At 40.2% G+C, this 15,552-nt stretch overlaps 1 protein-coding gene across 1 annotated transcript in view; it reads right to left on the bottom strand.

The window, feature by feature from the left end:
* Positions 1 to 5,728, bottom strand: part of LOC132833273 (tryptophan 2,3-dioxygenase-like) — an 89,358-nt gene extending 83,630 nt beyond the window's left edge. Inside the window, exons 1-2 of the mRNA XM_060851435.1 lie at positions 5,637 to 5,728; positions 654 to 753 (exon numbers count right to left, since the gene is read on the bottom strand). Of these exons, the coding sequence (XP_060707418.1) occupies positions 654 to 753; positions 5,637 to 5,728 (192 nt within the window). The remainder of the gene's footprint in view (positions 1 to 653; positions 754 to 5,636) is intronic.
* Positions 5,729 to 15,552: the final 9,824 nt, after the last annotated feature.

The following is a 15,552-nucleotide window of genomic DNA, read 5'->3' as shown; positions in this document are numbered from 1 at the left end:
AATAAATATTACAATGATTAATGAGCTGAGCAATGATTAGTGAATCTAAGATTAAAACATGAATTTGTGAATAAACTCATCAGCCTAAAAAATCTTTCACAAATATTTCCCAGTGCCATATCCAAATGGATATCTTGTCTCTCCAAGTTTTGGATACTGTTTTGGGCACCCCATTAGCAAAACACAGATCAATTTGAGGCTGCTGCACTATAACGTGTATGTAAACTGGAACCTCTTCCCCCATTCCTTCCTCTCGACTTGAAAAATGGTCGGTGCCATGTTCAAGAATGGGATTTCTGGTTTCAAGTCTCCACAGCAACATTCAATGGATTAAGACGATCTCTGTCCTCTCTCCAGGTCTGTTCACTGTGACTGACTTGTTAAATATGTAACTTGAGTCTTTTTGCAAATATTCTTTTTCCAATATGAGTACAATTAAAGAAAATTATGAATCATGGTGATTAAAATAATGAAAGTTAATTCAAAAATGCGATTTCACAGTATGCTGGTTTGCTATATTTTTAACTTCATTTTAAAATATTACTTTTCAAAAACTGAAAGTGAGACCGCACATTCGTAGAAAAACACATACACAAGTAATTCTTTACAACTTAAGAAGGCAGAATTAGCTGCAATGAAATCCTTGAACATGCCTGCAGATAGTCACTGTATATTATTCCTCCTTGACTGGCTTTATTTGTTCCATCTTGTGACATGTCATTGTTTTCTTGCAGGTCTGAAGGAAATGCATGTCTGAAAGAAATTTGCAACAAATTAATATAATGTGGTTACTAATTATAAAGTACACTATTTTTTGAGAGTCAAGGCATTCTGTGGGAATCACCCAATTCCCTTTCTGAAGTCCTTGAATTTGTTGCATCTCACAAATCAAGTCCTTGCTCAAAGTTCAATTGACCCTGATGATGGCCTGTTCATGCCATAATATTGTTTGTGTGGATGATAGTTGGTAGTGGGCAGGCTATTGCTTTCCAAGGCATTGTCTTCAGGGTTTGCCCTGTGTGCATCAGGGCCATCCTTGCCTGAGAAAATACCCTCCTCCCTTTCAACACCTCTACTCTGCAAAAATCTATTTCCTGTCCCTCATCTCCTCCATAGTCTTCTCAAAACCAACCCCACTCAATACGCCAAGCTTACCTGAGGCCAGTATCTGTGCTGTCTCTTATGTGGGCCTGCCTGCCATGCAAATAATACCTATTACCTATTATTTGTGGTACCACCGGGACTGTTGAAGCTAAGACCAATCAGATTAGCTAATTGGTCAAGAGGACAGGACATCCTCCCCAGTGAGGGAAAGGATCCTGACTCTTGAGAACTTCAGCCTGCCTATAGCATGTTATAGTTGAATTGAAGGCTTCTTTCCAGTCAATTGTCTGACTACTTTTAGGTTGACTCTCTTTCTGGGGACATGAGCAGTTGACTCCATTCCCACTTCCATCCCCATAATGTACAGCCCACAATTAAAGAATCACTTAAATGGCTTCTCTTCCTCCCTTCTGGTGTCACTTAACGATCTATCTTGGCTCTTCCCTATTTCTCACCTACATCCTAATGAAGGGCTTTTGCCCGAAACGTTGATTTCTCTGCTCCTTGGATGCTGCCTGAATTGCTGTTCTCTTCCAGCACCACTAATCCAGAATTCCTCACTACTACATCTTGCATCTTGGCAACATCATCCAAAAGCATAGTGTTATATTTTTAAATGTGAACACTCATCGCAATTAGATCTATTTCAGCGCCATCATTTTATACTCCTCTGCTGTTGTCAAATGATCAAACTGGATTATCAGAAATTTAATCCAATTAAATATTGAAAAGATTGAAGCCATTGTTTTGGCCCCACCCCAAACTCTGTTTTCTCATTACTGATTCCACATCTCTCCTTCTACTCAATATTGATTATGATCCCGAGATAAGCTACCAAGCACATATCTGTGCCATTATTAGAATCACCTACTTCCATCGCTGGATCATTGCCTGACTTTGTCCTATCTAAGCTCATCTGCTGTAAAATTCCTCATCCACACTAGACCATCTGAAACTCAGTCGCTCATATCTTAACTCACAATGAGAACCATTCATCTGTTATCCCGCATTCACTGCTCAGGATTAAGAAGCAACTTGACTTCCACATTTTTAACTTTATTTTCAAATCCATCCATGATCTTGGCCCTCTCAGCTCTGTACCCTCCTCGTCCTCCTTGATTCCACTATCTAAAAAATAACTACACACCTGTGTTTTAAGAATGTTCAATGAACAACGTGGCCTTCTGAGGTAGAGTTCCAAAGGTGTGTAAAGCTCAGAGAAAATAAAAATTCTCTTTGTCTTTGTCCAACAAAAGTGACCACAATTTTAAAACAGTGCTTTCTAGTTCTGGGCCTATCACAAGAGTTGTGGCACTGTGGCAATCAAATAACCTCCACTCTGTGGTGGCTGTTCAACTGAGTATCATTACTTCGAGCCATTAATTACCTTTTCCCAATCCCATGCACATTAATTCTATCCAAATATTCATTTAATATCCTTCAATTGATCAACTAAACATGCCTCCACCAAACTGCCAGCACAACTATTCGATGTGTGAAAAAAAATATTTTCTCATATCAATTTTGCATCATATGCAAATCTCTTTAAATTTGTAGCATATGGTCCATTATTGTTTTATGAGTGGAATCCATTTTTCACAATCTGCTGCATCCAGCCTGCTCATGATATCGAAAACTTCTGTCACAATCTCCTCTTAGCATTCTTACCTCAAAGGGGAACTATTACAACTTCTTCAATAGACCCACATAACTGAAACTTCTCATCAATGGAGCCATTTATTAAATTAATTCTGCATTCTGTCCAATGTGTTCACAATCTTTCTATATTGCAGCATCCAGGACTGTACACACTACTCCAAGTGAGGTCCAATAAATGTCTTGTGCAAATTCAACATCATCTTGCTCTTGCACTCTATGCTCCTATTACTACAGCTGAGTATACACCATGATTTATCAATTGGTCTGTCAACATGTCCTGCTACCTTCAACGATCTGTGTATATGTGCAAGCTAGTTCCTTTGCTCCTGCATCCCCCTTTAGAATTGTACCGTCCATTTTATATTGTCCTTCAATGTTCTTCCTATGAAAATGCATCAGCTCACACTTCTCTTCAGATTCTTTCAGCATAAAGAGATAAAGTTAACAACAATTAATTGCAGTATCCGGATTAAAACAAGTACAGTCTTCTAATAAGAAAAAGGTCCTGACAAGTCTCTGTGGAATGCCATTGCATACTCGTTGCTAAAATGAAGAGGTTAAATCTTGAAGTTAGATTCAGCTGTAATGACTTCTGTGGTTGGATTCTTGGTGCTTTCCTGCTCAGCAGGACATCAGATGTTCAGAGGTTTCTTATGGATTGTATGGTGTTGAAATTTTCTGCCAGACTTCCTGTGAACCAAGGAGTATTTGGTTTTTGCATAACATTTTGTTTCTATTCTCTCCAGCTCAAAACATCTCTCTGAAGGTGGTTTTCAAAATCTTCTTTTTGGAATTCTATACTGAGCCAAATTACAGTCCAAAAGCTCAAAATGGTGGGATGTATGTTTTGAGGAATCGATAAGTAATGAGGTCAATTACACTGAGGCTTTTATCTACTGTTTCTCTTCAAAGCTAGCATTTTCAGTTTCAGTATCCATTTGCAAACTCCTGGTATTTCAAGAGTCTCTACATATCTGCACATGTCTTTGTGCAAACCAGTTAAATCTTGTAGCTGTGTCATCAGAAGACTTGTGACAGGTTTCTTTTAATCTTTTGTGCTCAGTTAGAGTCAGTTTCAGTTTTTTTGCCATAAATCTATAACTCATAACATCTTTGTTCATGACAGATTATATCAGTATTAGTGACAAAGGTTGTGTGCCTCCTATCTGTTGTTGGAGGTGAAGAAAGAGGGCAGGGAGAAGTGGTCCAAAAGACAGTTTTCAATTGAGAAAAGAAACTGGAGGGGAGCTGAAATATGATCTTCACAGTACAGGATGATCTTGGCTATAGAGCATTTTTCTCAGACAAGAAGAGGATTTCACAGTTTTTTTTTGCAGTCCAAACAGATTTGGCACTGCATGGCTAAACCAGACATCTGATAAGGACAAGATACCAGATGACCAGTTAGGGTGAGAGAGACCAATGGCTTTAGTGAGAACTTGGGCATTGAATTGAAGCTGTGTTGAGTAATGTGTACCTGCAGAAATGTTGTGCTGAACAGAAGGTCAATGCCTGGATCGCTAGGACTTTGAAAGTGCAACTGTAGATGCAAAGTTTTTCCCCTGTGGTGGATGTAAAAGTAGGATTTAGAACATAAAATATGAAATAGACGGTGAGTGACACAACAAACTGATCAAAATCTGAGAATGATCGAAAGGGCATGTGAGGCATGTTCAAGGTAATGGCTGTAATTATGAGTTGAAGGACTTAAACTGAGGTGTTAAATTCTAACAATTGCCTTTGGAAACTGCCATCTCTACCACTATAACTTTGCCAGAACTGTGTCAGAGACATAGTGCATAAGTGAGATTTCTATCATGATTTTAGTGATGAGGAATGGAAATGGCTTACTGGAATTTGCCAGCTGGTGTTTTTGATATTGAAAGACATTTATACTGCATTTATTTTCAGATAAAACAATATTGTGAGTTGAAGACATGATATCCTCATTGGAGTACAAGGCCAGAATCTGTATTTAAGGCAGAGACTATTTCAAATTGTAAAAGGGAATTTGACAGTTGATTACAGTAAATGTGGATAAAAGTCATATGACACAGATTAGGCATACAGTAGGACTGATGCTTGCATGGAAGATAAAGCACAAACTAGTTGGTAAAACTACCGAAATACTATTGCTGCCTAACTGTTATAATTTCATTCATAACCATAATGCTGAACAGAAGAGTGAAATAAATGATTGAAGGATGTAATTAGTTGGTGGGTTTTCTATGTCGGAATCATGATGGTTATCTATACATTAGCATGATTTGCACAATCTTGCATCTGATTTGACTGATAGTCACATCAGTTTAACATATTTGGATGCAATTAACCTCTTAGATAAGTTATGAAAGAGTTGAAGTGCAAATCAGTCTTTCTCTATTTAACTGAGTGTTGTAGATTAATAATGCTTTGTACAGATTTAGATTAGATTTAATCTTTATTTCATGTGTACTCAAATAGAGTACAGTGAAAAGTTTTCAATGTTGCCACACATGACATCATCTTAGGTACAAGTACTTAGACATAAAAGCACAAGAACAAAGTAGAAAGAAATAAGGAACAAAGTTAAAAACTAAGCATAACACTTAGTAGAGCGTAAAAAAAGAATTAAAGTTAAAAGTTAAACATTACAGTCCTTCTTAGTACGAAGTCAAAAAAATAAAGAAATAAAGCAAAGTTTTCAGCTATTACAGTATTTCTCAAATACTTCCCCATGCTGGAACTACACTTCGTCTGAGGGCTCAATCTTCTCCTTTTGGCAGGCTTCCCACATGCTGGTTCGATCTCCCTTGCTTTTATTGTCACTGCAGATGTAGGGGGAACCTCTATTGGTGTGTTGGATCTCAATCACCAAGCCTTGGTGCAGTCACTGTCCACGCTGGGCCTCAGCCTCAGCTTTGGTCTGCACGCTGGACACCAAGAACATACTGAGAGCCCAGGTCAGGCTCCCAGCCATTGGCATCTCGCTGACTGACAAATTCAATTACCCTGATACTGCTGCCGATGTGACCTCTCTCCAGAAGATAAATTAGTAGAAAACAAAGTAAGACAAATACTAAAACAAAGGAAAGGCAAAGATAAAGGAGAAAAAGGAAAAGGAAGGAGAAGAGCAGATGGAGTGGATGAATTTACTCCATCCAACCTTGCAGGTTGTGCCCTCACCACAGTTGAGCTCTTCAACAAGAGTTAAGGAAGATCAGATAAAAACAAAAAAAAAGCAAGAAAAGAGAGGGATAAAAAGAAAAGCAGACAGATCATAGGAGGGTCAGAAGCCCTACTCTACTGCCATCTTGTTTATACAGAGTCATAAATGTCTACAATACAGAACAAGATGCTTTGGCACATTGAACTTTGTGCTCGTCAAAAAGAATTATCTAGCATTTTCTAGCACTTGACTCATAGTCTTATATGCCTTGGCATCAAAACAGCCGTTTAAATACTTACTAATTGATAGGAGGGTTTCTGCCACACGCACCCATTCCAGCAAGTTTCAGATTCTGACCACCCTCTCGGTGAAAAGGTTTTTCCACAAATCCTCTCTAAACCTCCTGTCCCTTACCTTAGATCTATGCCCTCTTGTCATTGAACCATCCAACAAGGGAAAAGGTTCCTTCCTGTCTACCCTATCTATGCCCATTATAATTCTATACACCTCAACTGTGTTCCCCCTCAGTCTCCTCCACTCCAAGGATAACAACCCCCATCTATCCAATAACTTGTTGTAATTAAAACATCACATACATACCTAGATACTTACAGGACACCATATTAAAATATTGAAATATTTAAGAAACCTTTAATCTGTACTATGTGTTTCTGGTGGATTTAGCATCATGTAAGGAGTATGCAAGGGCAGCAGTGATGAATGTGCAGCCAGATGCCTAAAGTAAGGTCACATTGTTTTATGGGTTTAGTATCAAGGACAAAGATTGCAAAGTGTTTCAAACAGAATACAAGAGGCTTGTCTGCATTATCATAAAAGTGGCCTCCAAGTGAGGGAAGATTTCCAAAATCAATACTCAGCATGCTGCTGTGGAAACCAAATATGCTGAGAAAGTTTACAGATTTTAGCCTTCTCCTGCAACCAGTTTGGTAGGCAGGAACTTTAAGATAAGAAACAAAGAATTTGCAGATACATGCAATGTAATAAAATGTAATGTCAAGTAAAATCGATGTCAATGAAAATTGGTTAGCACTGCTGCCTCACAGCACCAGAGATCCGGGTTCAATTCCCGCCTCAGGCGACTCACTGTGTGGAGTTTGCACGTTCTCCCCGTGTCTGCATGGGTTTGCTCCGGTTTCCTCCCATAGTCCAAAGATGTGCAGGTCAGGTGAATTGGCCATGATAAATTGCCCGTAGTGTTAGGTGTAGGGGTATGGGTGGGTTGCGCTTCGGTGGGTCAGTGTGGACTTGTTGTTTCCACACTGTAAGTAATCTAATCTAAAATCATGCTGACCTGTTTGTGGAAATAAATGAAGTGCAGTGAATAGGGAAATGTCATTAAGCAGAACCTCAGTAAGTTTCTGATTGAACGGGAAAATCACGTTGTCAAGAGGTATTGCCCCAAGAATGACCCAGTATGCTGTGAAAAACAAGAGTCCAGCAGGCAAGGCCACAAGAGCATTGACAAAAAGACAGACCAAGTGACTGAAAAAGATCTCAAGTACCTAAAATTAATCAATGCAAACAGGTTGTGGAAATCAAATATTATCTACTGAATTTATATCAGCCTTTCAGTCCAGCTAAAGATGCTCTGCTTTAAAAATTGTTGAAATGAAAATGTAAATCTGAGAAATGTGGTGGGTGTTCCTGCCAGGAATTCTGTTGCATTCGTTGTATTTGCTTTTCTTAGCCGATTATTGCCATATATTCTCATAACTTGCTTGCAATATTTATTTGTATATAATAATTTTGGACTGCTTTGTTGAATTTTTTGTTTTACGGCAATTTAAAAAAATATATGGCAGCAACTTGGAATTGTAAGTGTTTGCATATATATTATGACTTACTACAAAATCTGTCTTAAAGAACTCCATACAATGAACTACATTTGAACAGTGATATTTGGACAGAAATTGCTGGAGAAACTCAGTAGGTTTGGAAATGGCCTTAGAACATTAACTCTTTTTTTTTCACAGATGCTTCTAGAACCAGATTTCCAGCATCTGGAATTTTTTGTTTTAAATTTGAACTATGATGCTTGCCATGTGGCATTCGCAAAGGCTTGTGACAATTACAAATGGTCAACTCTTGCCCTTTCATTTCAAAAAAAAGAATATTATAGCAGCTGAATTGAATCTAATCAGTTCATGATTATTTATTTCCATGTTCTGTTTTCCCTCAACTTTCAACATTGAGTTTCAAAAATGCAAAATTACTAAAAAATGACTTAAAACCTTTTTAAAGCTTTATAAATTGCAATTCAAGCTTGACCTTAAAGAAAAACTTACTGTGATTTACTCCTTTGAAATGGACACCCACTCATGATCTTGCTTGTTCACCCAGTCCTACGCTGAATTCTCTTGTTTTGACAGCCATATCAACAAGTTCCTTGTTTCGCTTTTAAAGGGGCTCTCCTAGCTGACCAACCAATCAAAGAAAGAGCTGCCTGGTGTGTAAAGAGATAAAATTTGTTACGCAAATGTAAGTGAAAGATAACTTACACAAACTTTATTCATAGCCCAGATTAGTCACAAAACTCAAATTATTGACAGTTGCATTAACTCACATCCTATGAGAAGGAATCCATTTTAATGAACTGACAGAGACAGCAATCTAACACCTATAGTATTTGCTAGCTGTCTGTGTGCAAGAACACTCTACATTAATTCAAAAGCCACATCGGAAATTAGTGAGCAATAGTCTCAATCTGATCAAAGAGGATTGCTATCAGTCAGGAGGTCCCAGTACCATCAGTGAGGGGCGCAGTCCAAAGTCTTCAACATGGCCTTGTTTAATTGAGATGTTTATGGTCAATTGATTATAGTCACTTTACCATCTGGGGAGATTTCTGTGGTCAGCCCTGTAGAGTTAATGTAAAGAGGATTCCATTAGTCTCTGTAGGAGCAGCAAGGGGATCAGTGATAGACGGGGTGAGGGAATGAAGTTTTATTGGAGAGAATTGGAAGAATTTAGAATTCCTACAGTGTGAAAACCAGCTCTTTGCCCCAACAAATCCACATCAACTCTCTGAAGTGCAACCATTCCAGACTCATTTCCCTCAAACCTATATTTACCCCCAAACAATGCACCCAACCCACACATCCCTGGACACTATGGACAAATTAGAATGGGAAATCCACCTAACCTGCACATCTTTGGATTGTGGGAGGAAGCTGGAGCACCCATGAGGAAACCCATGCAGACATCGGGAGAATGTGCAAATTTTGAACCCGAGTCCCTGGCTCTGTGAGGCAGCGGTGCTATCCACTGAGCCACCATGCCAGGGAGAAACAGGCATTTATAGTAGCGGGGATAAGAATGGTGACAGGGGAATTTTGAGTTCACTGACAGAATTTGGAACAGCATTGGAGGACAATGTAGACGATAAGAATGCTGTGGGATGTGGTGGTTATCGGCAGTGACCACCACCATGACCACAAAAGGAGAGTAAAATGGAAAGTAAAGAATTATATTGAGGCTGCACGCAGCCCCTTTTTATTAATTTATGATGGTCACTCAGGTAGCACAGCACTTTTCGTAAGTGACAGCACATGCAAGTGGCAGTAGATGTCCAAGGCCAGCATGTCCCATTATCAAAATCCAGCAATGTCTCACTGCATGGTGAAGTGTGCTCACCCTGCATGTGGATGATGTGCTACCAATGACAGCTCCTGTAATTAAGAAATTATTTTGATTTTTCTGTGCCAAATTTAAGCCATAGAGTCATAGAGATATACAGCACGGATACAGACCCTTAGGTCCAATGTGTCCATGCTGACCAGATATCCTAACCTACACTAAATCCATTTGCCAGTACTTGGCCCATGTCTCTTTAAACACTTCATGTTCATATACTTATCCAGATTCCTTTTCAAATGCCTGAAATTGTACCAGCCTCCACCACTTCCCTCTGGCAGCTCCTTCCACACATGCACCACCCACTACCATTCCCTCCACGGCTCCCTCGTTAGCTCCACACCCGCCACCAACAAACCCTCCACTCCCAACGCCTTCCCTTGCCACTAGAAGAGCTGTAAAACCTGCATCCCCACCTCCCCCTCACCTCCATTCAACGCCTCAAAGGATCCTTCCAAATCCATCAGAGATTTATTTGTGCTTCCACACACATCATCTACTGTGTCTGCTGCTCTCGAAACGGTTACTTGGAATTTGGGGAGACAGGCTGCCAACTTGTGGAATGTTTAACAGAACACCTCTGGGATACATGCACCAAATCCCACCACTCTGTGGCCAACCACTTCAATTCCCCCTCCCATTCCACCAAGGACAGGCAAGGCCTGGACCTCCTTCACCACCATATCCTAGCCCTCCAATGCCTGAAGGAAGAACACCTCACTTTCTGCCTTGGGACCCTCCAAACACATGGGATCAATGTCAAGTTCACCAGTTTCCTCATCTCACCTCTCTTCACCTTATCCCAGATCTAAACCTCCAACTCGGTACTGTCCTCTTGAATGGTCCTACCTGTCCATCATTCTTCTAAACTATCCTCTCCATCCTCTTCTCTGACCTATCATCATCACCCCCCACCTTCATCTACTTCCCACATTCCCAGCTACCTTCCCCCACCGACCCCAACCTCCTCCCATTTATCTCCCAGCCCCCTTGCACTCCACCATAGTCCCCCCAACTCCCACATTCCTGATGAAGATCTTATATGCTCGAAATGCCAGTCCTGTGGCTCCTCAGATGCTGCCTGACTGATTGTGTTTTCCAGCACCATACTCTTCAACTAGGATCTCCAGCATCTGCAGTCCTCACTTTCGCCTCATATACTTTATTATTCCCTTCCTTTCTGCACTTCCACCTTGACTTGAGGTAGCTAGAACTTCCTTCAGCACATACTGAGTTGGTCTCACACTCTCATGTGCTCCAATATTCACAAGGAAGACATCCAAAACCTGTAAAAATGTCTTTGTAATCTTCCTAGATCTGCTCAGCAGAGAATCGATGTTTTGGGCATAAGCCCTTCTTCAGGAAGAACGGCTTATGCCCGAAACGTCGATTCTCCTGTTCCTTGGATGCTGCCTGACCTGCTGTGCTTTTCCAGCAAAACAGTTTTCAGCTCTGATCTCCAGCACCTGCAATCCTGACTTTCTCCCTGCTCAGCAGAGAGGCAGAGGTGGTTTTTGCTTGCTTTCTTTTTGACTCTTAGTTCGTCAAGTTTTTTTATTGAACAGGATAAGTTGAGGCCCAGGATTTGGGGCCTACCACAAAAGAGAGGTGTCACAGATAAACTGTAAGTTAATTAGGTTGTCAGTTTGCTTGCTGAGCTTGTTTTCAGGTGTTTCCTTATCATGCTGGGTAACATAATCAATGAGCCTCTGGTGAACTGTTGGTGTTCTTCCCGCTTGCTGGAATGTTGGTTTGTGTAATTGGTATCATTTCTGGTTCTGTTTCTGAGAGATTGGAAAATGGGACCCAAATCCATATGTTTGTAAATATTGATGAAAAGTCGCCTGGACTTGAAACATGAGCTTGCTTTCTCTCCGTGGATGCTGCCTGAACTATTGTGATCTTCGGCATTTTTTGTTTTCAGGACAGGTTTCAGCATCTGCAGTAATTTGCGCCAACAGTGGAATCAAGGAAATGGTGCTGTTGGAGCCTCAGCCCTTGAGCTTGATAAATAGGGCTGGGAACTAAATATCAAGGGACACACAATCTATCAAGAGGATGGCAAAGAGGGCAGTATTAATGTGTTATTAAAAAATGAAATTAAAAGAAATGGCAAGAAGTGATGCAGAAGCAGAAGGTGTAGATTTTGTGTGGGTAGAGTTCAAGAATCTCAACAGAAGAAAGACCCTGATGAACATTGTATGCAGACCTCCTAGCAGTAGTCAGAATGTGGTGTGGAAGATAAATCAGGAGATAGAAAAGGTATGTAAGAACGGCACTTTTACAATAATCATGGGGACTTTAATTTGCAGGTGCTTTGGGAAAATCAGATTGGCTGTGCACCTCAAGAAAATTAATCTCATGGAATATCTACAAGCTAGGTTTTTGGAGCAGCTTGTGGGGGAAGCCATTAGGGAACAGACAATTCCAGAGTTGATGATATATAATGAGGCAGATTTGATTTGGGAGCTTAAGGGGGTAGTAACCATTAATATGATAGAATTCACCCTGTAGTTTGAGGGAGAAACTGGAATCAGATTTAATGATATTACAATTGAGTAAAGGTATGAGGGAGGAGCTGGCTAGAACTGATGCGAAGGGGAGCGCAGCAGGGAAGACAATGGAGCAGCAATGGCCAGAGTTTCTGGGGATAATTTGGGGGGGACCTCGGAAATTCAGGAAGAAGGAAATCCAAGGAAGAAGAAACATACTAAAGGGACGATGAGGCAACAATGGCTGACAAGGGAAGCCAGGGATAATATGAAAGTAAAAGAAAAAACATATAATGTGGTGCAGCAAACAGTCTGGAGAGGCAATGACCTCTGGGTCACCAGAGACACAGATAATGTTCGGGGGACCTAGGTTTGAATCCTGCCATGGCAGATGATGGAATTTGAATTCGATAAATGTCTGGAATTAAGAATCTAATGATGACCATGAATCCATTGTCGATTGTTGGATAAACACATCTGGTTCACTAATGCCATCCTTACCTAGTCTGGCCGACATGTGATCCAGACCCATAACAATGTGTTTAACTCTTAACTCCCTCTGGGCAATTAGAGATGGGCAATGAATCTACTTAGCCATCATTCTGTGAATAAATTTTTAAAAAATTAGTGAGAAGCCAGAGTATTAGAAAGCCTCTAAAAACAACAAAGGCGAATTAAGAAAGCAATGGGGGGAGGAGAAGCAGAGATGAAATACAAGAGTAAGCTAACTAGTAATCGAAAAGAAGGCTGCAAGAGTATTTTTAGACATACAAAAGGGAAGAGAGAGGTAAGCATGGACTTTGGACTGTTGGAATATAAATCTGGAGAAGCAGTATTGGGGAACAGAGAAATGGCAGAGGAACTGAATAGGTACTTTGCATTAGTTTTCACGGTGGAAGATAACAGCAGCATACTTGACAATCATCACCAAGGAGAAGGTATTAGCTAACTGAAAGGTCTGAAAATGGATTAATTACTCGGACAAGAATGGATAACACTCCAGAGTTCTTAAGGACTTAGCTGAGGTGATTATCGAATCAAATTGGATGTGGAAGGTAAATAAGGCAAGTTGAACTTTAAAGGGATGCAATTGGATAGAAATATGGCAGTTGCCATTCTAGCGAGATTCTGAAGTTGCTATGCAAAGCTGACGGAGAACTTTGCAAAAACTTTCTCAATGTCAAAATGTGTTTTTTTTCCTATTTTCTCTGTACTTTTTTTCAAGCTTTTTTTGTTATTACTGAAGTCACGTCAGGGAGTGTAAAACTCCACTCATTGTTCTCCCCTTGGTGGTCTCAACAATGCGCTGTATAATTGCAGTGAGATATTTCTTTTTACATTTATTTCAAATTCTCCTTGTAACAATAGCGAACATTCCATTCGCCTTCCTAACTACTTGCTATGCATGCATACATTTTGTGATTTATGTACAAGGATACCCAGATGTCTCTGTACAACAGGTTCTTTTCACTTTAATATTCATCTTTTCCATTTCTCTTGCCAAAGTGGACAAGCTCCCATTTTCTTACATTATCTCCCTTCTGCCAAATTTTTGTCAATTCACTTAACCTGTTCCTTGTAGATTCCTCATATCCTTCTTATAATGCGCAAATTTGGATGCAATATAATTATTACTTTCATCCAAGTCCTGCATATAGATCCAAAGTAATTGAGGTCCCAGCACTGATCCCTCCAGCCCTCTCATAATTAAAAGTGTGATGCTGGGAAAGCACAGCAGGTCAGGCAGCATCCAACGTAATTGTAGCTTATCAACCTGAAAATGACCCACTTATCTCTTTCATTTTCATTAAGCAATCCTCTATCCATGCAAATATATCATTTCTAACACTGCATTCTTATCTTCTGCAGTAACCTCGTGAAATATGTTTTGAAACTCTAAACACTTTGTTTTCTTTTATTCATCTGTTTTTATTTACACATGGAACTCCAATAAGTTTGTCAATCATGATTCCCTTTCATAAAATACTTGATTATGTTCTGATGTTATCAGAATGCCCTGCTACTATTTCGCTAAGAATGGATTTAAGCATTTTACCAATGTCAGATAATAGACTAACTGGCCTATTGTTCCCTTTATTTTTTATTTCTTCCTTTCTTGAAAATAATTTTTGCAACTGCATTGTTCCAAATGGTTGATACTATTCCAGTAGTTATGGAAGATTACAATCATGACCTCTTAGTTCTCTTCTCTCAAACTGTAGGATGTTGCCCATCAAATTCACAGAATAGCCAGCTTTCCCAATTCTTTCTAAGATTTAGATTTCTCCTTTTATCTTTAATTTTTTTTACTATTTGGACATTTTTCATGTATTCTACAATGAAGTCTGCCATCTTCCTGCTTTTTATAATGAAATCCCTAGTCACATCGGTTGCACTTCGGCGGGTCAGTGTGGACTTGTTGGGCCGAAGGGCCTGTTTCCACGCTGTAAGTAGTCTAATTTCCAATTTTGGGCGGCACGGTGGCACAGTGGTTAGCACTGCTGCCTCACAGCGCCTGTAGACCCGGGTTCAATTCCCGACTCAGGCGACTGACTGTGTGGAGTTTGCACGTTCTCCCCGTGTCTGAGTGGGTTTCCTCCGGGTGCTCCGGTTTCCTCCCACAGTCCAAAGATGTGCGGGTCAGGTGAATTGGCCAAGCTAAATTGCCCGTAGTGTTAGGTAAGGGGTAAATGTAGGAGTATGGGTGGGTTGCGCTTCGGCGGGTCGGCGTGGACTTGTTGGGCCGAAGGGCCTGTTTCTACACTGTAAGTCTAATCTTGCTCCTTGGATGCTGCCTGACCTGCTATGTGTTTCCAGCACCACTCTAATCTAAAATCTGGTTTCCAGAGTCTGCAGTACTCACTTTTGCCTACATCTACAAAGGGCTTAATGTTCATATTATTGACTTGATTCTTTTCATTTGTTTGTAAAACCTATTACTGTCCATTTACATACTTTTGTGAATTGAATATGGCCCACTGGGGAGACACCAGAGGGCTGGCTCATGGCCAGCTGGGGGGCAATAGCAGTGTAGCAGAGATACAATCAGAAATACCCTCATCCTATGCAAAATATGTGTTGCTGGGAGCCATTACCACTCTCTGAGACAATGTTTCAACAACCCAATTGATCTTCTGGGAGAACAGTTTGATGGAACAGGTTGTGACAATCTGGAAGTATCTTTAAACAGAGACTTCAATGTAGCATTCTAGCTTTTGATAGCAGCTACTTGTACTGCAATGAAAGGTCTGACATTGATCATTGTTCCCATCTGATGGGTTTTACAGCTGATCCCACTTCACAATGGGTAGGATGTGCTGTAAGCACTGTAGAAAGCCATGTATTTTCTATCTATATATATTAAAATTTAACCCACTTGTTTCACGTGCAAGTTTCTCATCCTCAATTGGAGTTGGACTGTTGCTTGTTCCTTGCCGTTGAGCACAGTTTTCAGTCTTACACTCTTACTCTTTCCTGAGATATCTTCTCACAATT

Source organism: Hemiscyllium ocellatum, chromosome 36 (assembly GCF_020745735.1).
Source record: "Hemiscyllium ocellatum isolate sHemOce1 chromosome 36, sHemOce1.pat.X.cur, whole genome shotgun sequence".
Classification (NCBI taxonomy): Eukaryota; Metazoa; Chordata; class Chondrichthyes; order Orectolobiformes; family Hemiscylliidae; genus Hemiscyllium; species Hemiscyllium ocellatum.
The sequence above is the reverse complement of the archived record's forward strand: the minus strand, read 5'-3'. Positions and strand labels throughout refer to the sequence as shown.